The sequence below is a fragment of the Haliotis rubra genome, unplaced genomic scaffold (genome assembly GCF_003918875.1).
Source record: "Haliotis rubra isolate DU_JTF1 unplaced genomic scaffold, ASM391887v1 Scf130, whole genome shotgun sequence".
Lineage (NCBI taxonomy): Eukaryota > Metazoa > Mollusca > Gastropoda > Lepetellida > Haliotidae > Haliotis > Haliotis rubra.
Window position 1 is genome coordinate 1,627,361 of NW_025765226.1, and position 27,316 is coordinate 1,654,676.

At 41.2% G+C, this 27,316-nt stretch overlaps 1 protein-coding gene across 2 annotated transcripts in view; it reads left to right on the forward strand.

Moving 5' to 3' along the window:
• The first annotated feature begins 635 nt into the window (after positions 1–635).
• LOC124267286 overlaps positions 636–27,316 on the forward strand; it is a 61,466-nt gene continuing 34,785 nt past the window's right edge. The window contains exons 1-5 of one of the 2 annotated variants that reach the window (XM_046702202.1): positions 636–996; positions 21,884–22,424; positions 22,904–23,027; positions 25,152–25,257; positions 25,843–25,909. In XM_046702202.1, coding sequence (XP_046558158.1) covers positions 21,973–22,424; positions 22,904–23,027; positions 25,152–25,257; positions 25,843–25,909 — 749 coding nt within the window. In that variant the 5' untranslated portion in view covers positions 636–996; positions 21,884–21,972. The remainder of the gene's footprint in view (positions 997–21,883; positions 22,425–22,903; positions 23,028–25,151; positions 25,258–25,842; positions 25,910–27,316) is intronic. The other variant, XM_046702203.1, reaches the window with a different exon arrangement.

Sequence of the window (27,316 nt, forward strand, 5' to 3'; positions counted from 1 at the left end):
AAACTTTCTCCTCGTCATGTTTTCACAACACTTTAGCTGAAGAGGTCAACAAACACTGACCTTTTTATCCTCAACACACTTAAAACAACGCCCCAACCCATTCTGGCATTAAATTTAAATACCACTGAATTTTTAAAAATAATAATGCGATGTTAAGACTTCATATCTATTAATTTTGACAACCAAACCCTAAGACGATTTAGTAAAGAGGATAACTATGTTTTTAAAAAATGAAAAGGAAAAAGAAAAGAAAGCCTCTTCTTCTTTCAACACCGAAAAACTGACCTAATTGAGGCTCAAGCAATAGAAGATGCTCAATGTAATAAATACATAAATAATATGCAAACGTGTAGGGTCCTCCTTCAAAATTCGTTAAACAAATACATTATCTTCATATACAATTTTCATGGCGTTAATGAGACGTTAAATAAATATATCATAAGACGTAAATGTATATAAAAATGAATAGAAATCGTATTTATTACAAAACGCGCACACACATGCACTCACGTACGCGCACACACACACAGACACAGATAGGTGCTTGGTATATCTTTAGCGGGGGTGGGTGGGTGGGTGGGGGGTTGTTGTTAAGGCGGGAGAGACTGGAATGCCTTTATCGCTGCGCACCGGTCTGTGGACTCGGGCATGACGGCCGCGTTCGTCTCACGACTGCAGTTGCTCAGCGAAGATCAATACATACGAACGGAGCTTGCTTTTACCTCAGCATGATTGAAGCCTGATGCAACTTGCTAAACCAGTTTTATACCATTTTGAGACAAAATCCTACACCAAGCGGAATAAAAATACACCTTTTTGGATCCAACCACGTGATAGCATGAGTTGTAGCTGAAACGACAACCCGGAAGAGAAATGTGCAGACCCGGGTATGTGTTTTTGACAACTGATACAGGATACTTCAGACTAGCAGTTGACAGATAAACCGAGCACGTCATATTATAGATACTGCTACAGCGGACAGGCCATGTACTGAAGGTAAGACGTTGTTTGTTCATTGTAGTTTTTAGGTCACCGTATTACTTCTTCTTCGGGAGGGATAATGGGTTTGGGATATAGTCGTATATGTAAATATGACACATATATCACTGTTGAAATGAACGCGCTTCGATTTTGTTCATCGATTATGCTATATGTGAATCTCAACACAAGCTGTTTCGTGTAGTTACGAACAGGTGTGCTATTGGAAGCGTGAATCTACGGCATACAGTAATTCCTTGATCATGACAATACTGCTTGCTGGGTATAAGACGACCTATTGGGTCAGTTCCAACAGCTCGATAACATTAACTGGCTGTCACAAATACTAGAGACGTTCACTCGTTTGGTTATGTGTGCATGAGGTTAGTTTACAAAGCTCGATAACATTAACCGGCTGTCTAAAGAACTGACGACGCGTACGTTCACCCTTTGGGAGTGTGTATGTGAGGTTAGTTCTCAAAGGTAGATACATTAACCGACGGTCTGAAATATTGACGACGTTCGCAGGTACACAATACCACAATCACCACACACCGATGTCGGTTTGAACCAATCGATCCAGATACTCGAGACCTTTTGCTTACATAGATATAAATATATCATAAGCGCGCTGAACGGGTCTGCTTCGAAAACAGCCCTACAGTAGATTCAGTTTAATACAGGGAAAGTTTGGCTGACCGACATGACTAGCTAGCCTTCATATGCACTGATATGCACATGAATATTCATATAACACAGTACAGTACAGTCGTGTACAGTACAGTGTGTGTGCTTATCGAATCACTTAGACCCTCTTATGTTGACACACATACTGGCTATGTAGCTGGTAGGCCAACCTCGTGCTCGACCGAGTGTGAGATCCGTTACAGACAATGAATGTTGTGACGTTAGACTGTCACGTGGTATACTCATGGGCAGAAATAATGCAACGAAGAGAAGGCATTGTTTTGGACGTGACAGTCACAATAATTGTTTGTGTGGTGCCACATCAGGGCTACAATTATACACCGTGTTTTCCATTTCAATTTATTTACTCGAACGTCCGTCTCCTGTGGTGTACACAAACGAGATTACAGAGCTTCATATTAAGTTTTAGCAGGAACATGTTCAAACACAAAATAATAAACTTTTGAAAGTTTTTCGGATGTAGATAATCCATTGCTGGACAGGATGAAAGATTCGGGGAGATCTAAATTGTAACGCCACTATGGTCTCTTAAAGACATATCGATATCTTTTTATCTATAAAAGTATGTTACATGTAATGATGATAAGAGATAAGCCCATTTAAACTGAAAAGGAGCCCCAGTGAGTTGGAAGATTCAAGACATAGGGGAAATCTAGACCTGCTTCATTTAGAGCTTTAGCATCGCAGTAGGGAAAATAATGTGGTTTAGGGACTGTGTGATAGACTAATCGATATCGATATCAAACTGCCACTCTGTCAATGTTGACGCTTCCCTCGGGTTCGTAGTAACGAGGTTTCGTTGTTATCAGCCAATCTAGGCAGGTGCAGTAGTGCCTCCATGTTGTACTGGAAGACTGTAGTTGGGCGAGTGACACCGACTGCCGCATAATCGGTTCATTGTTTTTATTGGATCTAAACACTACTGGGTGTAACTGGCAAGCACTGTTCAGTTGTTGTGGTAGGAAATATCAGATTTCCTTTCTTTTGTATAGATTTTGACTCATTCAGATAAGCTGCGAATCTGAATGTGTTTCCTTATTTCAAAATGTAATCCCCCCGAAAACCGGAAGTCATCATGCCTCAATGCTTATTTGGTAACGACTGATAAAAAGACGGTGCTATGAAACAGTAATAACTGCTGCTGTTGGCGACTCATTATTTGTGTGATACTTGAGGGTGTGGTCGACAGCATGAACAACCATCCACTTCTACAGGGTATGGTGGCACAGTTACATGTGACACATCATTTCCTGGATAATCTAGGGTGTGGTCGACGGCATGAACAACCATCCACTTCTACAGGGTATGGTGGCACAGTTACATGTGACACATCATTTCCTGGATAATCTAGGGTGTGGTCGACGGCATGAACAACCATCCACGTCTACAGGGTATGGCGTCACAGTTACATGTGACACATCATTTCCTGGATAATTGAAGGTGTGGCCGACGGCATGAACAACCACCCACGTCTACAGGGTATGGTGGCACAGTTACATGTTACACATCATTTCCTGGATAATTGAAGGTGTGACCGACAGCATGAACAACCATCCACATCTACAGGGTATAGCGTCACAGTTACAGGTGACACGTCATTTTCTGGATAATTGAAGGTGTGACCGACAGCATGAACAACCACCCACGTCTACAGGGTATGGCGTCACAGTTATAGGTGACACATCATTTCCTGGATAATTGAAGGTGTGGCCGACGGCATGAACAACCATCCACATCTACAGGGTATAGCGTCACAGTTACAGGTGACACGTCATTTTCTGGATAATTGAAGGTGTGACCGACAGCATGAACAACCATCCACATCTACAGGGTATAGCGTCACAGTTACAGGTGACACGTCATTTTCTGGATAATTGAAGGTGTGACCGACAGCATGAACAACCACCCACGTCTACAGGGTATAGCGTCACAGTTGCATGTGACACATCATTTCCTGGATAATCTAGGGTGTGGCCGACAGCATGAACAACCACCCACGTCCACAGGGTATGGCGTCACAGTTACATATGACACATCATTTCCTGGATAATTGAAGATGAGGCCGACAGCATGAACAACCATCCACGTCTACTGGGTATGGCGTCACAGTTACAGGTGACACATCATTTTCTGGATAATCGATCGTGGGTGTGGCCGACAGACAGCATGAACAGCCATCCACGTCTACAGGGTATGGCGTCACAGTTACATGTGACACATCATTTCCTGGATAATTGAAGGTGTGGCCGACAGCATGAACAACCATCCACGTCTACATGGTATAGCGTCACATCTACATGTGACACATCATTTCCTGGATAATCGATCGTGGGTGTGGCCGACAGCATGAACAACCATCCACTTCTACAGGGTATGGTGGCACAGTTACATGTGACACATCATTTCCTGGATAATTGAAGGTGTGGCCGACAGCATGAACAACCATCCACGTCTACAGGTTGTGGTGGCACAGTTACAGGTGACACATCATTTCCTGGATAATCTAGGAAGTGGCCGACAGCATGAACAGCCACCCACGTCTACAGGGTATGGTGGCACAGTTACAGGTGACACATCATTTCCTGGATAATTGAAGGTGTGGCCGACAGCATGAACAGCCATCCACGTCTACAGGGTATAGCGTCACAGTTACAGGTGACACATCATTTTCTGAATAATTGTGGGTGTGGTCGACAGCGTGAACAACCACCCACGTTATGTACGGTGGAACAGCTCTGCCTGCAGCTTTGGATGATACACACGACGTCCTAGATAACTGAGACAGTGTTTAACAGCACAGACAATGATCAATGCGTTCAATGGACGATGGCACACACACGCCGTGCTAATAAAATCGGGTTTAGGGTATGCCGCATCAGCATGTCTGCATAGATCTCACGGACTGACTGACTGACTGAGTTTGGTTTTACGCCGCTTTTAGCAATATTCCAGCAACATCACGGCGAGATCTCACGGAAGGGTGGACCGAGAAGAAGCCACGCGTAAAGTTACCATTTTGGAAATCGAACCGGGGTCGTCGGCGTGACGAGCAAATAGGTTATTCAAAAGGAAGAGTTGGCGAATGTGTTGCTGAGTGAGTGAGTGGGTCAGTCTATGGTGACTGAGTTAGTGAGTCACATCACGGCGGTTGATATCAAGCTTTGTACCCATGTGGAGAATCGAACCTGGGAGCAACACCTTAACCACTGAGCTACTCCAATATGATGATGAGGATGATGAGGATGATGATGATGGTGGTGGTAGTGGTGGTGGTGGTTATTGTCAAAATTGGAGAGTGGTGCATGTGGTGGAGGTTGAAGATTTATGCTGACATAATTACATAGTTTGTGCTCAGTGAGGTCTGTGTGGTGTTATACATGGGCCCTGAACAAGAATCCATCATGGAAGATTGTTGCGCTCGCTAACATCTAATAGATAAAGCAATATCGACCCCCTACCCTTCGCGCATGTATGCATACCTAGGTAGATATCGACACCAGGTATCCATGTAACCGTATACAGACCTGGCTGCCCCAATGTGACGCGCTGCCCTTTACCCTAATTTGAATAACGTAGATAAAAACATGCACAATGTAGATCTGATAGCTACTACAACCAGGAAGTTCTAATTCTAACCTGAATCTTCACGGGTCCACGGCTCCACGGGTCCACGGCATGAAGGACAGGGGAACGCGGAGTGATGCGGGTCCAGTCGTTTACCGCACTGATGCATCAGGATTTGGTGGTGACAAATGAAGAAATGTAATCGGGGATTCGAACCACGAACTCTGGCGTTCCCCAAGGAGCCAAGTGTGCTCTGCTCAGAAATAAGTCAGCGCGATTTGAACCAACGGTGTTAGGTTTCACTGTAGGCTGTGTAGCTTTGAACATACGCTCGTTTTACAGTGGGGTAATATGATCTTGAGTAATAACAGTTTGTGTACAAAGTAGTTGACCCGTGCATTGGTACTCAAGACTATTATAGGAAAGGGGATCTTAGCTGCGCATTCCCCTTCACGTAAGGTTTTAAAATAAGGCAATTTTCAGTATTTCGCCGCCGTGATATGTTTGTGGTGGTTTTGTTACAATTCTCTGGGCACATGGGGATTATGGGTAACTGTATAGGAAATTCATGCATTTCAAATTTTGTCCACATTTGGGTTTTACACATTCTATGATGTTGCTATTTGTTCGGTCGCATTTTTAGGACCCCTGAAAATTCGGGTTAGAATTGATCTTCCTACATTTGTCGTAAAAGTGATGAACGGGAACGGAGGTGCTGGTTCGGTCACCCCTAGTCTGTCGGACAGACCCTGAAGCAAATATATCCAAGAAAGGCCAAGCAAGTCTAGAAAATGTGGCAAGTCTAGATTTCCTCAGCTTCTGAAAATGAAGAACGTCTCAGGGCTCCTTTTCATTATATATATATATTTTTTTACTATGAACTTTTTTCAGTAAAATATATTCATTTCAGAGACTAGTTGTTAGTCTAGGTCACCCCTAGTCTGTCTCTCAGCCCCTCATTACTTTCCCTTCTGTCTAGCCATTCCTGCAAAGCTACAGCCCTAAATGAAGCAAGTCTAGATTTCTTCAGGTTCTGAATCTCCCATCTCACTGGGCGCCTTTACAATTTAAATGATACTGTATGTCTTTATCAACATTATATATGTTCAGAGACTAAGCGTCAATCTAGGTTACCCCTCGTAGTGTCAGTAACACAACCAGGAAGTTAGGATTTAACGATCCGAGGCTGATCAATGTAGGGTAGCCTACTGTGGGGTCTCATGTTGTGTACATCATAGTACAGTCTTAGGGCCTGTTCGATTATTGCAAAACTAGTTTTGGTTTCTGAAACTAGTTTCTCTTGTTATAAACGAGTGTCCAGTTCCGGAGACATGGTTTCAAAGTGAAAGTAGTTTCAAAATGGATACCAAAAAAATGTCTCAGCTACTATATATGTGGAAGGAATTGGATGACAGCATTGCCGAATATTTTTTGTCATTTTATCAGGGAATGAATTAATTATAAAGAGATGAGATGCTTTTGGAGGTAAATATTTGCGTAGATGTAATTATACTGTAACAAGCAATTATATGTATACAAGTTACATTAAATAGTCATGTTTAGTAGACTGGGGTTTTAAATAATAGTTTCCTAGTTCTCAGTTGATTTTTATCACTATTTTGGTTACAGAAACTGATGCTCTATTTGCCACCAAGATCTTTTCCCGCCATGTTTGTTGTGAGGGAACGCGAAACCGAAACTACGAAACCTGCCTCGGAGATGGTTTCGAAGTTTCAGAACCCAGTTTTAGGTTTCGACATAATCGAGTGCATGGTTTTCCAGAAACCAAAACCGGTTTAGCATAATCGAATAGGCCCTTAATGCCGTTGACGGGGTGCACACGGCTCGACAATGTGCCTAGTTCCCGGTGTATGCAGCGCTGGCGCTTCGACACTGAAGCGCCAGCGCTGCAGATTCCGGGAACCAGGCTATTCGGCCATCTGAACACTACGTGATTCAGACATGTGCTGTGGGCGAGTTCATTGAAAGGACTTTACGACTTTTCATCGTGTTTACAGTTTGCTTCTTTGGGTTAGACATTAGTCTGACATACAGACCCTGAAACAAATATATGCAAGAAAGCAGATGCAAGTCTAGAATATGTGACAAGTGTAGATTTCCATAGTTTCTGAAAATGAAGAAAGTCTCTGGGCCCCTTTTTATGACTATAACATGGGAACATTTTTTCTCTAAGATATGTTCTTTTTAGAGACTAGGTGTAAGTCTGAGTTAAACATGAAAAGCAACACGTGTGATCGGTATTTTTCTGTGTTATAGACACAAGAGCACATAATTTTGCAAACTAGTCTAGCCTATGTTATTCTCAGTTTTATGCCCGAAGAAAAATACTTAAGGTGAGTGAGTGAGTGAGTTAATATTTAACGTCACATCGGCTATATTGCAGCCATATCGTGACTGATACTTAAGGGTATCTTAAAACTCGAGTGTTCCTTAACAGGGCCTCTTTCCACAAAGCGATCTTAGCGCTACGAAACAGTGTAGATTATAACGATTAGAGATCGGAGTGAGTGAGTGAGTGAATTTACTTTTACGCCGCACTCACTCACTTTTACGCTATATGGCGGTGGTCTGTAAATAATCGAGTCTGGACCAGACAATCCAGCCATCAACAGCATGAGCATTGATCTACGCAACTGGGAACCGATGACATGTGTCAACCAAGTCAGCGAGCCTGACCACCCGATCCCGTTAATCGCCTCTTACGACAAGCATGGGTTACTGAAGGTTCATTCTAACCCGGACCTTCAAGGGTGGATTAGAGATCGGAAACCAATGCTGGTCGTATGAGGCGACTAATCTGATCGGGGGGTCAGGGTCGCTGACCTACTTTGCATGTCACCTTGTCCAATTTGCGTGGAACGTTGCTCATTATATCAATCACTGGAACTTTCCGGTCAATTGTTTACTGACCGCCGTCACTGGTATATTGCTTAGTGCAAACGCTTAACAAACACAAAGGTCGACAGTAGCACAATAGCAATTTTTGTATTAGTCGAACAGGAACTCGCTATTGAAACAGCTTATTGCCATTTATATTTCCAATAACACACACACACACACACACACACACACACACACGTGCACGTGCACGTAAATTCGCGTCAACGGTAGTTCGAAACCACAGTACGTGATAGAGTCTGTCGGCCACAATAGGTTACATCGTTTTAAGCCATATTTCGAGTTAACAACTTTTCATTTTACGTTAATATATTTGGAATTCCGCCTGATTCATTGACAGTAGGCCGTTAAAGGTTGTCATCACAAGGCGTTGTCTGGAATACGGAGGTGACTTTCGTCAACTGCAAAAGTCTCTGCTTGGCATACCCTCTCAAGTTCTACCAGACAAATATCACCCGTGCCATGTTCATGCCCAGTACTTCAGTAGCACGATCTGCACAGGAACCCTGTATTTGATGGCACCTGTTTGTTTTCTGTCGAAGGGACCCGTGAAGCTCCGGGTTAGAATTGCTTGTCGTAAGAAGCGACTAACGGGATGGGGTGGTCGGGCTCACTGACTTGGTTGACACATGCCGCCATATAGCTGGAATATTGCTAAGTGCGGCGTTAAAAAACAAACCAACCAAACCCGTCGCTGAAAGTATTGTATATTTTCTCAAACGTATATCAACACAGAGATATATTTCCTGTAACAACACAACTGATATTATACCTCTTGTGACGTGATGTAACCTGAGGAGCAAAACACGTGTACCGTGTTTGTGTTTGTTGTGTGATTAAAGACTGAACTACCTGTTTGTACATATGATTATGTCCATTGTACCGTCACATATACTTGCAAACGTTCGTAACATTAAACAAGGACTGGGTAATTTTCTGTCATTTTTTGGGATGAAGACACAGCAACAAGGTAGCATTTATTCGAGACTCACGGCGTTTATTCGAGACTCACGGCGTTTATTCGAGACTCACGGCCAAAACCGTAGTTCGAGACCGTTCGATCCACGTTCGAGACCGGGATCTAGGGGGATCCCGGGATTTTTTTAAAATTAGATTTACTGCTTTCTGAAGGTAAAATGACTCCATTTATGTAATCTCCAATTTTGTATAAAATAGTATTTTTGCCCTGCTGCTTTTGACCAATTTTTTCATGTTTATAATAAGGTTTCTTTGTTCAAAACTGTAGCATCTTTACCTACTGTTCTGAACTAAAGTTTATAAATATGTTTAGACATCTGTGTATGTGCAAACAACTGTTTTCTTCAGTTCAATAGTTGTATTATTAAATTCAGTTGACAGACCAGAAATTGCACGTGAAATTTACACCATATATATGATATCTTCAGGTTTGTTTAATATTTTGGAGTCATGTGGATTGAATGCAATCCTTTTTCTAATTAAGTCTTTTGTTCTTTAATCATCATTAGGTATTGCACAGTATGCCTCAGTTTATAAAGCTCCGGGTAGTCTATGTCATTGCCCTGGATTCCTCATTTTATTTATTTATGGTTATTGTAATCATATGTAATTAGGTGTATCATTCTGGTACCGATCATCTCGCAGATTGGCTGCCCGCAGTCATTAATTGTGGTGTGGATTTCAGAGCTTCGGCGAGGGTATCTGACACTCAAAACGGTGATACAGCAATACTTTGATGTACAAAAAATAATCTGTAATAATATTTCTTCCCACACCGCGCATCAGTGCATTAATACTGAGTACTTTTAGTTCTCGAAACAATGGAACGTTTAAAACATGAAGTGACGTGGCGATGTTGTTATGCGATGTTGTTATGTTGTTGTGGCGATGTTGTTATGCGCGTTGTTTCTTTAGCATGATACATCATCACTGATACGAAAACAATGGGTAGAACAATAGATTTGATATTATTTTGTGACATGTCTGTGCCTCCATACACGTAAAGCGTAATCTGCAGTTGGGCAAAGTGTGTAAAATACATGGGTGAAATGAAGACACGGATAAGAGTGAGTAAATTTAGTTTTACGCCGCACTCAGCAACATTCCAGCTATATGTCGCGGACATGGGTAAGAAATAAATGACAACAGTGAGTGAGTGAGATTTGATTTGTGCCGCTTTTACCAATATTCCAGTAATATCACGACGGCGACACCAGAATTGGGCTTGATATGTTGTACCATGCATGTGGGGAATCGAAACCGGATCTTCGACGTGACGAGCGAACGCTTTAATCATTAGGCTATCCCACCGGCTCTGAATGACAACAGAACGGGATATATCTTCTTTGATCCATTGTTGCAGGGCCTTAATCAATGATTATATATCTTATGCAGGTGGCTTCCTGTTGTCTCTTTGTTTTCATGTATCGTGTATTTGTGAGTGGGCGTGCGTGCGCGGGTGTATGAATACACACTGTTTGTCAGTCTCGTATTCCGACTGCACAATTATATAAATCAGCGTGTCAGCGCTGGGCATTTCTGTTACCGATTTTATTTGTTAATATAGACGACTAAGCATATTTGGACTCGTGTTATTATTCGTCCCCGTTGCTTCATGGCTGAAATAATGGCGATGTGACGTAAAGCTTTAACTCTCTTCGTCCTCACGCACCCGAACGAACGCGATTAAATATTAAGTCGAGCACAACAACCTGTGTGTGCGTCAGTGTTTAGCAGTTGAAGGCCACGCCAATTGTTAGCTTGATATTTTCTGTAAATGAAATATAAATAGTCTATTACTTACCCGTGTACTACTAAGAGTAACTGTTACGTTTTTAAAAACTACAAAATTACTCCTCTTCTAAAAATACAAGGCGGAAGCTTCTCTTCTTAAAGTTTATCATATACTCAAAGACAAAAACACAAACAGCAAACATAATCAGTGTCAAACTTTTAATGTTGAGAATGAAATGTTATGTTATTTCTTGGAAAGACAACTATTTAAAGGTATGGATACAATCAACAGTTAAAAAAAATAAAAAAGAGCGCACCTGACATATGCAAATGAGCCACAACACAAGAGTTGGTTCCTGAGCATGTTCAACCGGTCAGTAAGGAAACGCTTCTCAATTCAAGTGCTGTCTGCTCCTCTTGAGATGTAGACGATTGAAGCACTACGCCTGTCGTACGTCTATGTTAATGTATGGGAGTTACGAACGTTTTAGCGCTGCGCCTGTCGTAAGTTTATGTTAATGTATGGGAGTTACGAACGTTTTAGCGCTGCGCCTGTCGTAAGTCTATGTTAATGTATGGGAGTTACGATCATCTTAGCACTACGCCTGTCGTAAGTCTATGTTAATGTATGGGAATTACGATCATCTTAGCACTACGCCTGTCGTAAGTCTATGTTAATGTATGGGAGTTACGATCATCTTAGCACTACGCCTGTCGTAAGTCTATGTTAAAGTATGGGAGTTACGATCATCTTAGCGCTACGATCGTTTTGTGGAACGGGGCCCTGGTTGTCTGACCTTTCTAATTATGTATTGCTGGCCATTAGTTCTCGAATATGTTATGCTGCTTGCGCATTTCGTGCAATTCTAACAACAACGTCTTGGTAACCGTTCTTCAGCCATTTTATCCCACCCTGTCTCTAGTTCAAATCCAAAACTTTATTCACAAAATTAACAATAAGAAAATTGCGTGTCCCTGAGACTTTTGCTTCCGCGTATACAATTCCGAGTGTATTTCATGAAACGATTAAACATCCCGTACAATAAAAACATTTATTAGGTCCCCCTAAACTGACCGACTAAAATAAACTTAATAAAAACCAATCCCAAATTACAAATTGTTAATGTTTGACTAATTTTATATTCAGACGCAAAATATTTGTTGGCAATAACCGTACACGATACAGAAATAAGCTTGGGACCTCAGCACGGAGTACAGGAACGTTACAATGAATGTACGTGAAACGCCAAGCGTGTCCCACATGGCGGAGCTTAATTGCATGTTGTATTATGTTTTTCACCCCGGACAGTTATGAGAACATGAAAGGTTCGGCCAACGACAAAGCCTGCTGTAGTCTTACAGTGATTTATAACCCCAAAGGAGAACAAGTAATAGCATGTATGTATAGGATAAAACACGACTCCGAGGTTTTGGTGGAGATTGTAAAACCTCAGGGGAAGGAAATCCCGAGGGCGCGTTAGCCAGGTTTTACAATCTCCACCAAAACCGAGGAGGAGTGTTTTATCTTACTTATAAACCGTCTAAGACAACACTTAATTTCAATTTGTGCATGTACTGAGTAGAACAACATTCATGGAACAGCCCGCAAATGATGGAACAGCCGGTGTCAACTGGGATGCGACTGGCAGCCAACACCTTGCCCCGCACGCGCAATCCGTGTCCTGCACGAGCTACCCGTGTCCTGCACGTGCGCTGCCCGCAGTACGTGTCGTGTGAGAAACACATGGTTCATACTGACAAACAATCTCATTCCTCACAGCGATCCTTCGTAGCGCAGTGGATAAAACCGCCAAGCTAGAGAGCGACGGGTTGTGGGTTCGAAACCAGTTATCGCCAAAAAATATTGGAAGTTTTCAATAATTAGAAAATTTTACGATCAGTCAAAGGGTATGAGGTTTTACAACGACCATTGTAAAACTTCGTACCTCGTATGAGGAATTACAACGGTCATTGTAAAACCTCCTGCGAGGTATTACAATGATCATTGTAAAACCTCCTGCAATCATAAAACCTCTACCGAGGTTATTCCATAATGCGAAGCAACTGCAAGAACAATAGACAACATTGGCCATAGGTTTATAAGAGACGGTAACACACCCTTGCGGTTCATAGATGTCAAGACTTTGTTAGGGAGAGGTTGTGAATTAGTAGAAGGCTCGAAATGTATATATCTCCATATGGGATATACACTCAAACACCCTTGTGTCGAACTCGGTGGACACTTCGGGCAAATCACATTGATGTGTCGAACTAAAACACATCTTACGGACAGGCACGTAGTTGACCGTAGTTGCGGGTGAACGTAGTAGACCCGTATTTGACCTTAGTAAAAAAAAGTAGTTCAACGTAAATCTCCGTAGTTATGACCGTACTTTAAACTTCAGCAAACCCGTGATTTGGCCGTTGTTAGACCAAATTCTTTTCAACATGTTCAAAATATCTCTACGGTTAGCTTGCATACCAAGGCCCTACTGTTATCATAGTTTGGACGTGCTTGACCCTAGTTGACCGTAACTGACCCGACTACAGCGTTGTGTTGACCGTAGTACACCGTGGTAACATGGCACTACGATCAAACCACGGTATACTACGTTAACCACTACGGCCCAGTGACCCGGGTCAGAATATTGATCTTCAGTAACCCATGCTTGTCGTAAGAGGCGACTTACGGGATCGGGTGGTCAGGCTCGCTAACTTGGTTGACACATGTCATCGGTTCCCAATTGCTTTGATCGATGCTCATGATGTTGATCACTGGATTGTCTGGTCCAGACTCCATTATTTACAAACCGCAGCCATATAGCTGGAATATTGCTGAGTGCAGCGTAAAACTAAACTCAGCCACTCACTCACTGCGGTCCAGTAGAACAACGTTCATGGCCGTAAGATCTGACCGCGCCTTTAGGCTGTGGATGTGAGACCTTACTCACTAACTGTTCTTTCTTTAGTCAGCATTTGTGGTTGCATTGAACCTCGGATAACTCGAAGTATTTACGTAGGTACCTTCGGCCTCGACACAACGGTGTTTTACTTTTATTTTCACTAACCAAGCATGACGTGTTGTTTTCATTCGCTGTCGGAAAGGAATGATCCATGTTCAGGGCTGGTAAATCTAAAACAATATGACTCGGAAGTTCTGTGGTAGGTTTTTATCTGATTCTCACGCACGATTATATACCCACATACAATGAAAAGTATCAGCCGTAGTGCACGTCTTCAATAGAAGATGATTTAGGCAAATCTGTGTCTGCCATGGCCCTCAACAAATGAAATGACAAAGATACATAGTTTTGTATTCATCTCACGCTATTTTTGTATGGTCTTATAAAGTGAAATATCTTACGTCAAAGAATATTAAAGGTCACATGCAACGTAAAACACAACTTTGCAGATTCTGATACCTTTCGATATGGACTTACTGAAACAAATCATCAAAATTGCAAATTCAACTTATAAAGTTGAAAAATAACGCGATGAAAAAAACCGCGCGAAATCGGAGTTCAAACGATTCACTAAAAAGTGGTTTCAACAACCACATTGATTTATGGCCGAGTTCGGTCTCTGTCACATTATGTAATTACACAGACAGGCAGGTGTGATACTTGTACACATGACATGTTATGATGTCTGTTGATTGCAAAATGTTATACACAAAAAAATGAGCATGTATTTACAAAACCGAACATCTCTATATATACACACACAATGAGCCGTGGGAGCATCTGCAAATGAACCAGCCGTTACACTTGAGTGCACACCCACCCGCTCTGACTGGGTTCGGTAACCCGGCTGCTTCGTTTCATAGGAAGTAAACCCAAGTACAAAATATTGCACTTTTGATTTGCAATTGTATGCTTATATTTTTGTTGATATGTTTTTTCATAATCAGCAATGTATATTATATGTCATGAATAAGTGATAATTGTATTTTAATTATGTTTGATTTTTTGGTTGCATGTGACCTTTAATGTTTATACATATGCATGTATATTGCATCTGACAATGGCAGCGGGGAGACCCATTTACCGAGGAGTATCAGAACCTCCTTCAGCTTGTTGTGAATAGAGCTGTGTATCGTGGTCTAAGTGGCGAGACGATATATCCCGATACCAGTTTAATTAGGCGAGACGATATATCCTGAAAGTATTGGCAAGGAACCTGCGAGACGATTATCATCACGATACAATGGTGGCGATACGATACGTATCCCGATACTTAACAGTTTCTAATAGCAGAACATATATGATAGATAAAATGACTGAATCTTTATTTGTTATACAGCAGAACATGTGTTACATTCACACACACTTAAAAAGCTGTTCATTTAATAAAGTTTCAGCATTTAATGCTTTTAAAGTACAGTCAAATATATTCAGTATACTATGATCTAACATATATAAGTTTGAAACCGAAGTTTCCTTTGGAAACATGTGTTTCTGCACCGATGCTTTCACAAACAACTGAATGTAATTTATATCAGAATTCAGAATCACTGAAAAAAACTCTTAGGTATGCTTTCTAAAAATTTTATCTTCTCTTTGTTCTCTTACTTAACAAAGCTAAGACATCGTTCGTTTATGTTAATAAATGGTGGTATTTGTCAAACAACTAAAACATATTTCAATTACTAAAGACAAGTATTCTACAGTTCAAAGAGTTTGAAAAATGTTCACACTCTTTCACTTATACACCAACTCTTTTGTCCATGTAACAAAGATAACAGACGCAAACAAATTCCTAAAAGGTTCAATTTGTTTTTAAAATTCAGAAGAATTTCAAAGAGACTCCCTTCCTATTCCTAATGCAATACTCCTTACCACTGTAACTAGTATTGAAGTTGTATCGGGATATATCGTCTCTTGTGGCGATACATCGATGTATCATGGACCCTTGCGATATAAATATCCTGATATATTGTCTAAATGTGTTTTGTATCGATGCACTCGTATCGCGTAGTTGACGATGCAAACATCGATACTATCGATGAATCGTTACACCACTAGTTGTGAATCATAAGTCTTAGACCTGAGGGGCGTTGGGGTAACCCAGTGGTTAAATCGTTCGCTCGTCACGCCGAAGACCCGGGTTCGATACACCCATTTCTGGTGTCCCCCGCCGTGATATTACCGGAATATTGTTAAAAGCGGTGTAAGACCCAGCTCACTCTTTAGACCTCTTTAATTATTATAGATTTTAAATGCGATCTTGACAAAAAGCGTTATATCTAAGCTATTCAGACTTGGCCTACAAGACAACATGGCCAGTGCATTTACAGTGTGGTGTCTCGGGGGAGGCAGCTCGTTCAAACATGGCAACACTGTTCCGGAACATTTGACACACAACATACAATCAATATAGATGCACATTTACATACACCCTGAGTGGGATACCTGCTCCATATCACAAGCACAGCGATGAGTGGAGTTTCCATATCAGACATACATTCGTGACCAACTCGTGTTATTCCGGGACAAGCCGAATAGCGACGGAAAGGGGCGAGTGGTGACGAATGATCAGACGTACAAGCGGTTTGTGGAGTTTCCATCTCAGCCTTACAGGTGGTGCGCAGAGTTTCCATCTCAGACATGCAAGCGGTGTGTGGAGATTCCATCTCAGACATACAAGCGGTGTGTGGAGTTTCCATCTCAGCCGTACTAGTGGTGCGCAGTGTTTCCATCTCAGACATGCAAGCAGTGTGCGAAGTTGCCATCTCAGACATACAAGTGGAGTGCAGAGTTTCCATCTCAGACATACAAGCGGTGTGTGGAGTTTCCATCTCAGACTTACAAGCGGTGTGTGGAGTTCCCATTTCAGACGTTCAAGATGTGTGCGGAGTTGCCATCCCAGACACGCAAGTGGTGTGCGGAGTTTCCATCGCAGAAGTGCGAAAGTTGAGCGGAGTTCTCATCTCTGAAAGTCAAGACGTGAGCAGTTTCCATCTCAGACATGTAAGAGGTGTGAGGAGTTTCCAACTCAGACATACAAGTGATGTGAGGAGTTTCCATCTCAGCCATACAAGGGTACATTGTGTGAAGCCCATTTCTGGTGTCCCCGCCATTATATTGCTGGAATATTGATAAAAGCGGCATAAAACCTCACTCACTCACTCTAAATGTGGCTGATGCCGCGAGCAACGATTACTCAGTCCTGCTACGATGACACGAAATCAACTAAATCAATGTACAATCTCCAGATGACCAAGAACCTATAGTGAATGATCAATTTCTAATTAGATAATTATGGACATTTAAACTTATACATATAAACATTGCATGTTGCGCGACTTGAATCAATCTTGCCGGTCCTGCCAGTACCACTGAGTGTAATTCACGTTTAAACTTGTTTGCTCACTTGGCTGACCTACCCGGAAATAAAATGTTATGTAGGTCGTCAGAGTATATGAAGGATATTTTTTCAAATTATTGACCATGTATGTTTACAATGAATGTTGCAACAGGACATAATAAGCACACAGAATACGGCCATTGCTCACGTAGAAGGGAACAATGACAGTGTGTTGTACTGGTGTTGTAGGTATGTTGCACAACATTTCCTGGTAGCGATTGTGACCGAACCAGGGCGTTCCCTTTGTAACGAAAACACGTTCCCTTTCAGTTTTTCCGGTGTTATTTGTTTGGTCTATAGAGACAAATAGGTGGGTGTTAGGTGGGTAGGTAATTAGGTAGGTTTTGTTTGTTTGTTGTTTAACGCCGCTCAGCTATATTCCAGCTGTATGGTGGCGTCTGTAAATATTCGAGTCTGGACCAGACAATCCAGTGATAAACAGCATGAGCATCGATATACACAATTGGGATACGATGACATGCCTGCCAAAGCACACGATCCCTAGACTGTCATACAGACCCTGAAGCAAACATATCCAAGTAACCCACGCAAGTCTAGAAATGTGGCAAGTCTAGATTTCCACAGCTTCTGAAAATGAAGAAAGTCTCGGGGCTCCTTTTCAATATATTTTATTTTTTAACTAAGAGCTTTTTTTCTGTAAAATGTGTTCATTTAAGAGACTAGTTGTTAAGTCTACCCGATCCCTTTTGTCGCCTCTTACGTCAAGGATGGATATACTGTGAAATATTGAGAGCAGATCCGTTTAATTGGCATTTTAGAAATTGGTGAGTAATAATATAACAAAGAGGTCACGATATATACATATAATAGGAGCAACATAAAAATACAAACTAAACGTACTGAATAAATAATAATTAACTTAAGTCAATAAACACAAATTCAATGTACCTAATATACACATGCCAATAATGGTTGTCACCCCCTTCAATTTTTTTTTATTGGAGAGGGGGTTAGGGATGGGGTTGGAAGGGGGGTGACAACCATTATTGGCATGTGTATATATACGAATTAAATGTAAAAGTTTGATTAAATCAAACAAATACCAAAGGTCATGTATCCACCAAGCTTTATATACAGGAACAATGTCTGATAAGGAATTCAATATCGACACAACCAACCACAACAATGCCAAGGTATATGAGTGGGTATGTTGTGAGGAAGTTACCGGCCTGTTAACCTTTGGCGTCACACTTCACACAACAGGTCCGTGACAATAGCGATAGATAAGTTGTCCTATATACATTTCGAAATGTATTAATTCGTTCATTTGTGTCTAAAGCAAGCTGTCAACATGATAACAAGTAAACTGAATGAGTTCAACCAGCAAAACTGTAACCATATACCGGAACAGTACTGCGTATAGATGTTGAGGTTGCACACGATCCTGAATTATGTCGAAATATGAACATAAATCCCCTCAATTTAGATAATCTAATTCCATTATATAGTAACATATCTTACGTTTGTTTTGGGCTTACCAGCTACCTACGACATGCCCATAATCTAGGTTAACTTCATTTTGGATTTGTGTGAAGCTTAATTGTTAGGCACAAAATATCAATATGAAACGTTTTAGCCATTTATTGTACCTGTGAAAACTGCTAGCTAACCCCACATTTTTTATCGACAGGCACAGTCAAACTAATGGTCATACCAGCAGTAACATCAGTCCAGGTACAGTCCGTTTGGCTCAAAAGCGGACCGATGAATTGCAATCTAACTCGAAAACTAATAAACATAACATACTCAATGAAACGCTGATCATAATCAAAACATCATACCCACTCTGTGAGGTTTTTGCAGAATTTTTGTCCTAAAAACAAAAAAGTTGTTTAACAATCTATCATTAAAATATTGACACAGTTCACTGTTTGTTACGAGGGAGGAGTGCAGAGAAAGGGACAGCCAGGTGTTCGAGACGCACGTTCACAGACAAAGTTATTTATTCATTAACCTGTGCTGTGCCGTCTCCATCCGTTCTCGAACACCTGGCTGTCCCTTTTTCTGCACTCCTCCCTCGTAACAAATAGTGAACTGTGTCAATATTTTAATGATAGATTGTTAAACAACTTTGTTATTTTTAGGACAAAAATTCTGCAAAAACCTCACAGAGTGGGTATGATGTTTTGATTATGATCAGCGTTTCATTGAGGTTGTTATGTTTATTAGTTTTCGAGTTAGATTGCAATTCATCGGTCCGCTTTTGAGCCAAACGGACTATAGTCTTCTTTCCGACAAAATGCGTTGGGAACCTGAAAATCCAAGATGGCCGTCATTTACGAGATGGCAGCCAACGTGATTTCGTACAGAATTCCAAACCTATTCTTTACCTGAATATTAATGATATAAAGGTATAAATTCGTGTATTGACATGCTATTCAATATATATAACCATTGTATAGAGTGTATGCTTTGACTTTTCATGTTTTTATTTGATTTACCGTAAGAGTAATTACTTACATGTATATGCTTTGTTTTACCGCATTTTGTTTGAGATGACCCCTTAAAACACCAGCGCTAAATTAACAGAATTGCGACACGTTTGTAAACTGGTTTAATGACGTTGTATAAAGTGTATGCTTTGACTTTTCATGTTTTTATTTGATTTACCGTAAGAGTAATTACTTACATGTATATGCTTTGTTTTACCGCATTTTGTTTGAGATGACCCCTTAAGACACCAGCGCTAAATTAACAGAATTGCGACACGTTTGTAAACTGGTTTAATGACACGTGTTTTCGAAACTCGAATATATTTTTAAAAAGGACGGACGTACCAACAAAATGTAATTCTCTTTATTAGACAGGCTATTGTTGGGACATTAATTGTCCCGGTGCCAGTTTACATTTAGGCAGACAACTGTTACACAGTGAAGTATGTCACGCTGTCAGATGTTTGGTTTAAAGACCCTTGCAATGAGTTCGTCTTTTTAAATGATAAATTCTGATGGCTTCCAAAAGCCCACGGGGACATTTTAAACTTCTGACAATTGATATATTGTTCATATGACTGACAATTAATTTCAAATTTAACCATATGTCTTAAATGTGCGAAAGGGGCCAATCTATTTTAAACAGAATAAGTTATAGATGAAGTCACTACATTCGTGTGCGCTGCCTAACCTGAGGCATGTCTTAAAAAAAACCATGGATTTGCTCGTGGTAATGTATTAGAACCATGTACCATGAAAACCTAGGAAATCTACCAGGGCCCCGTTCCTCAAAGCAATCGTAGCGCTTCGACAGCCTATGTTAAAGTATGTGAGTAACGATGATTTTAGCACTACCATCACTTTGAGGAACGGGGCCCAGGAAGGTAATGTAATTAGATCCTTGTTAACCAGTACTGAAACCTTAGATCTGATTTTAAAGAGATTATGTGAATAAATAACCACCGAACACCAAAATATACAAAAGCATGTGAAAGAGGAAGTCACGACTCCATACAAAACTAAATTGTGTAAAACACATAAAGGGCCCCGTTCCTCAAAGCGATGGTAGCGCTAAGTTGATCGTAGCCCCCATAGTTTAACATAGACTTACGACTGTCGTAGCGCTACGATCGCTTTGTGAAACGGGGCCCTGCTGTGTAAGGATGTGAGAGCCATCTTGCTACCCTTCTCGTAATACCAGTGTGTTATATTTCCTTTGTTTTGTTTCGAACCCCGGACGAGGATGTAAAATGTACAGTTGTTTAACGAAATGTTTACACCAACGTGAGTGTATCTAGCCTGAAACGTATATTTTCCTACTTTCTATACAAGTATGAAGAGCGGAGGTATTCGCTATGCCTCTCACGCTGAAAGAAAATAGTAAAATTAGCCTGTTACAACTATTCCGTTCAGGTAAGCTTTCATCGTTTTAATGATTGGACAGCACAATATTTTGTAAACCAGAAATAGACAATCTTGCACCGATATGATTTTGTATGTATATGCAGAAATGCACGGGCTACCTGTCACAATCAACAGTAGTTTCACGAAGTTTAAATTTGTGTTTGACTTTCGCGGTAGAACTCTCTGCACATGTATGGTTCTCGAGCTGGCGACTTCCGGTTTGAGCAATACAGTGGTTTCGGTCACCACAATTCGTTGTGCAGAGTTGCGTCCCTTGGGAACGCCAGAAACCTATGATTATGGGTTCGAATCCTGGTGTGATACCACCATATCGTGGTTGCTGGTTCAACCAAAGTGGTAAACGGCGTTACTTGGCTCTTGCCTTCCTCGTTAGTCGGTCGTTTAAAAACATTTGACAACCTTGTTTATCTGATTTAAATGACGTAACTACAAATGACAATAATGTAAGATAGCTATTGTGACATGTCTAACCGTTTCTTAAGTACACATGTACGTAAGCACTATAGCACTATAGGAAATTTCCTAAAGTTTAGGACCCGTGACGACGGATCGGGTGGTCATGCTCGCTGTCTTGGTTGACGCATTTCATCGTATCCCAATTGCTTAGATTTATGCTCATATTACTGATCACTGGATTGTCTTGTCCAGACTCTATTATTTACAGACCGCCGCCGTATAGCTGGGCTATTGCTGACAACAAACCAACCTAAAGTTTACACTCGTTACATTTTCTCTAAGACACACCTATCTCGTTTCAGATTCACCAGTCTAACTTAGAAATGTTGTGACTATTTCAAGGAGACATCACGTGCCAGTAGCTGTTGCCTGGTAACAGTAAGTGCAAAACATGGAGTTGGCTAATAGCAGACGACATCCGGTCGGCAGGCTGACCCTGTCTGTCGTACTGTATGTCTGTGTTAGTCGAGTGTGGTGTAGTTATACACCTCCAACCCAGTCCCCACAAGACTTGCGCGCCAGCAGTCTAGTGAGAACCACGGACGGATGTTCAGACAGTTGTAACACCATCACGGAAGAAATGTGTGGATCTTTTGGAGTGTGTTCTTTATCATGCCGCAGTGGATCAAGGACTACATTGCCATCTCGGACTGTATTAACGAGTACGACAGAGTGTAGTGGCTCTCAGCCAGGTTCTCTCCCGGCTGGTGTTAATGGAGCCAATGGTAACTATTTTACCAATTCTAATGATAGTACACCCTGTAATGTCAACACGACGGTGACCATTGGTTCCACAAGTACCTTCAGTATTTCATTTTGGATACAAGGGAGTTGTACGAACTGGTAAGTAGACATCATGTCACCCCGCCCCCACGCCATCACTCCAATCACTTCTCCACACCTATACACACATTCTCCCCAACTCCTCTAAATACAGGTGTACAATTCCAAAGACAGAAAACAAACAAACAAAAAAACAACAAAAGGAAGCCAAGACAGCAACAGGGACCTTCTGGTATTCAACAACTGGCCAATACCAGTGAACCTTAACTCAAACCTGTAAACTGTCTTCAAGAATAGCCTACCAAATTTAATAGTGCCACATCGGTGTCTGCATTGAAATATCCGTTTTTCACAAAGAAAGTTGTCACTAGTTGCCATGAATAAAGCACTTATTGGAAAGTCTTGTCTTGACTCATCTGCACAACTCTCTTGATGATATTCAGAAAATTGTTCCAACTAGCCCTCTCAGTTATATGATATTCTTTACAAAGAATGAAAAGTACAATGAAATATTATGGTTATATCTGTTCTGCTTCCAGCACTGTACTAGGGGATGGTAGCAGTCTGACAGTGAAGCTTAGAGGTAACCTGTTACAGGTGAACACCCAGACTGTGTCATCCTCTGTCACAGATACAGACTTTGTCCATGTTGTTCTAACAAAGGTAGGTGCAGACACTCTTGAGGTCAGATATAGGTTATCTAGGACTATTTTCAACAGTAATGTGAATGTTGCTTCTGTTGCAGTGTAAAGTATTCTAAATACAGGATCATGATCAGGCATGCCATAATCTGTAATGTACCAGTATGTCTGACCTAAGCCATGCCAGGGGTTGATAACAAGAGTATCGGTCCATGCCAGGGGTTGATAACATTAGTAACACGCCATGCCAGGGGTTGATAACATGAGTAACAGTCCATGCCAGGGGTTGATAGCATGAATAACAGTCCATGCCAGGGGTTGATAACATGAGTAACAGTTCATGCCAGGGGTTGATAGCATGAATAACAGTCCATGCCAGGGGTTGATAACATGAGTAACAGTCCATGTCAGGGGTTGATAGCATGAATACCAGTCCATGCCAGGGGTTGATAGCATGAATAACAGTCCATGTCAGGGGTTGATAGCATGAATACCAGTCCATGCCAGGGGTTGATAACATGAGTAACAGTCCATGCCAGGGGTTGATGACATGAGTAAAAGTCCATGCCAGGGGTTGATAACACGAGTTACAGTCCATGCCAGCGGTTGATAAGATGAGTAACAGTCCATGCCAGGGGTTGATAACATGAGTAAAAGTCAATGCCAGGGGTTGATAACATGAGTAACAATCCATGCCAGGGGTTGATAACATGAGTAACAGTCCATGCCAGGGGTTGTTAACATGAGTAACATTCCATACCAGGGGTTGATAACATGAGTAACAGTCCATGCCAGGGGTTGATAACATGAGTAACAGCCCATGCCAGGGGTTGATAACATGAGTAACATTCCATACCAGGGGTTGATAGCATGAGTAACAGTCCATGCCAGGGGTTGATTACATGAGTAACAGTCCATGCCAGGGGTTGATAGCATGAATAACAGTCCAACAACATGTCCCATACCAGCCAGGGTTGATAACATGAGTAACAGTCTATGTCAGGGGTTTATAGCATGAATACCAGTCCATGCCAGGGGTTGATAGCATGAATAACAGTCCATGTCAGGGGTTGATAGCATGAATACCAGTCCATGCCAGGGGTTGATAATATGAGTAACATTCCATACCAGGGGTTGATAACATGAGTAACAGTCCATGCCAGGGGTTGATAACATGAGTAACAGTCCATGCCAGGGGTTGTTAACATGAGTAACATTCCATACCAGGGTTGATAACATGAGTAACAGTCCATGCCAGGGTTGATTACCATGCCAGGGTAACAGTCCATGCCAGGGGTTGATAACATGAGTAACAGTCCATGCCAGGGGTTGATTACATGAATAACAGTCCATGCCAGGGGTTGATAACATGAGTAAAAGTCCATGCCAGGGGTTGATAACATGAGTAAAAGTCCATGCCAGGGGTTGATAACATGAGTAACAGTCCATGCCAGGGGTTGATAACATGAGTAACAGTCCATGCCAGGGGTTGATTACATGAGTAACAGTCCATGCCAGGGGTTGATAACATGAGTAACAGTCCATGCCAGGGGTTGTTAACATGAGTAACATTCCATACCAGGGGTTGATAACATGAGTAACAGTCCATGCCAGGGGTTGATAACATGAGTAACAGTTCATGCCAGGGGTTGATAACATGAGTAACAGTCCATGCCAGGGGTTGATAACATGAGTAACAGCTCATGCCAGGGGTTGATAACATGAGTAACAGTCCATGCCAGCGGTTGATAGCATGAATAACAGTCCATGCCAGCGGTTGATAACACGAGTAACAGTTCATGCCAGGGGTTGATAACATGAGTAACAGTCCATGCCAGGGGTTGATAACATGAGTAACAGTCCATGCCAGCGGTTGATAGCATGAATAACAGTCCATGCCAGCGGTTGATAACACGAGTAACAGTTCATGCCAGGGGTTGATAACATGAGTAACAGTCCATGCCAGGGGTTGATAACATGAGTAACAGTCCATGCCAGGGGTTGATAATATACAATTATTGACTTCTAGTGAGGTTGAGGAAATGAAACGATATTTTGTAATGAAATGATCCATTTATTTATTTGTTTGTTTGTTTATAATTAAAATTGCAAGAAATGTCATGTTACTCAAATGGATGTATTTCAGAGATCTTCTACCATGTTTGATGTGTATGTGAACAATACTGCTAGTACTGCGTCAGTAACCACACCCAACCTCCAAAATACCATCCTGGTTCTCGGACCTGAAACAGGTAAATATTGTTCACTGACAGTATATATATTCATCTTGAAAGCATTTCCTGTTGTTTTAAGATATTATTGATGATGTATTCCACATGTGGAAGCACAGTGACTGGGTGGGTTTGGCCGCTGCCCTTGAGGGTAGGTGATTGCGTCTTACACTGAGAGTATGGGTTCAAATCCCAAATGGATCTCAACCAATAATGTACTCGAATATGTACATTACTTAGAAAATGTTTTCTGGAATTTGGAATTTGAATTTGAATTATATTTTGTTATATTTAATTTGGTCAGTTATTTTGATTTTTAAAGTAATTTCATTTATGGTTAAGTTAATCAAAATCAGATCTTCCAATCAGAGATGATACAAGATTTGATGGTAGTCTAGTTGTTAAATATAGTTCAGTCATACAAACAAAAGTAACTTTTGACTATATTTCTTCAAGGTCCTTCTATATTTCTTCAGTGTGACTTCTTACTCTGTTCAATCTCTTAAATGAACAATTAAACAAGCGTCAACTGAAGACGTATTATTGATCACATAACAGAGATGTTAATTTCCTGAATGTTAAGAAAAAATTTTTTATTCGTCACAGTTCTGACAGGGTCTGAATCCCTCTTGCTGCTGGATGGGAGGTTCTACAATGATGGGCTGACTAAGAGGTGGGTCGTATTGCATTGCAATTTATGTTCACAAAAATAAACAGTGTTCAAATATTATCCACAGCAAGTCACATTGAAGGCAAAGTTGAAACTACTGGTGGTAGTAAATTGTTTTTGTTTGGTCTTTGCTACCGTATTCAGCAATGTGACTGCGTGAGTTTGGTATTACACTGCATTTAGTTATATTCCAGCAATATTATGCCGGGGAGACCAGAAATGGGCTTCACACATTGAACCCGAGTGGGGAATCAAACTCAGGTCTTGAAAGTGACAAGCAAACACTTTAACCACCAGGCTACCCCGGCCCCCATTTAGCGGTGTTCCAGCTATATGACCAGAGAGTTATCGGCATATTTCCAAACAAGTAGGATACTCTACATGCATAAAGACAAGGCCAAACGATTTAACCTTGATCAAAGCTTGAGGTGCAGTTGATGTTCGAAGATTTTATGCTTGACTCAAACAATGATATCCCCCATAGCTTATATAAATAAATCATACAAGGAAGCAATGGAATGCAACATTCAACAGTATGATGCAATAAATTATTTTCAGATTTTCGTATAGTTTTACACATTTTTTTTTGTGGTGGGGGATAGAGGCATATTTTTGTTATTTGTATTTTCACGAAAATGATACTGGCCTCTGTGTACACAGCCTGCTCTGTGCAATTCACATGTAGCAAAAACGTTTGGTAGTAATTTTGTAAATGTAGAGTTTCTTCAATTGAAGAATGAATATGTGAGTGGGCGAATAAGTGAGTATGATTTTACACTGTTTTTAGCATTATTTAGCAAGTTGAATCAGCGGAAATGGCTTCACACATAGTTCCCTTGTTGGGAAAATGATCTAGGCCCTTGGGTATAATGAGCAAACACTTTAACCACTGTTCTACCCAACCACCCCAATTAAGGAAAGAAGGGTACATTGGAACTATAATATTCTGAGGCAGGTAAGAGGGAAGTATAGAGGGAATTCAATCTTTGATATTTTGTTATTGTGTGATTCCGAGTACTATTCAAGATATATGAAGGTGGTTTGTAAATGTTTTATTCTAGACTATATAATCCAGTGAGTGACAACATGAGCATCAACAAAGTCACTGGGCCTTCCCATGTGATCCATTCAGTCACGTTTCAAGGCAGGCATGGTTGCTAAAGACCTACAATCTTACCCAGAATACTCTATATGATTGTCTACGTATCGTGTGTTATTTCCAAACATTACTTTCAAGATGTCATATAAGAATCACGGGTGGTGGGGTAGCCTAGTGGTTAAAGCATTCACTTGTCACACTGAAGACCTGGGTTTGATTCCCCACATGGGTACAATGTGGGAAGCTCATTTCTGGTGTTCCCCTGCGGTGATATTGCTGGAAAATTGCTAAAAGCGACATAAAACTAAACT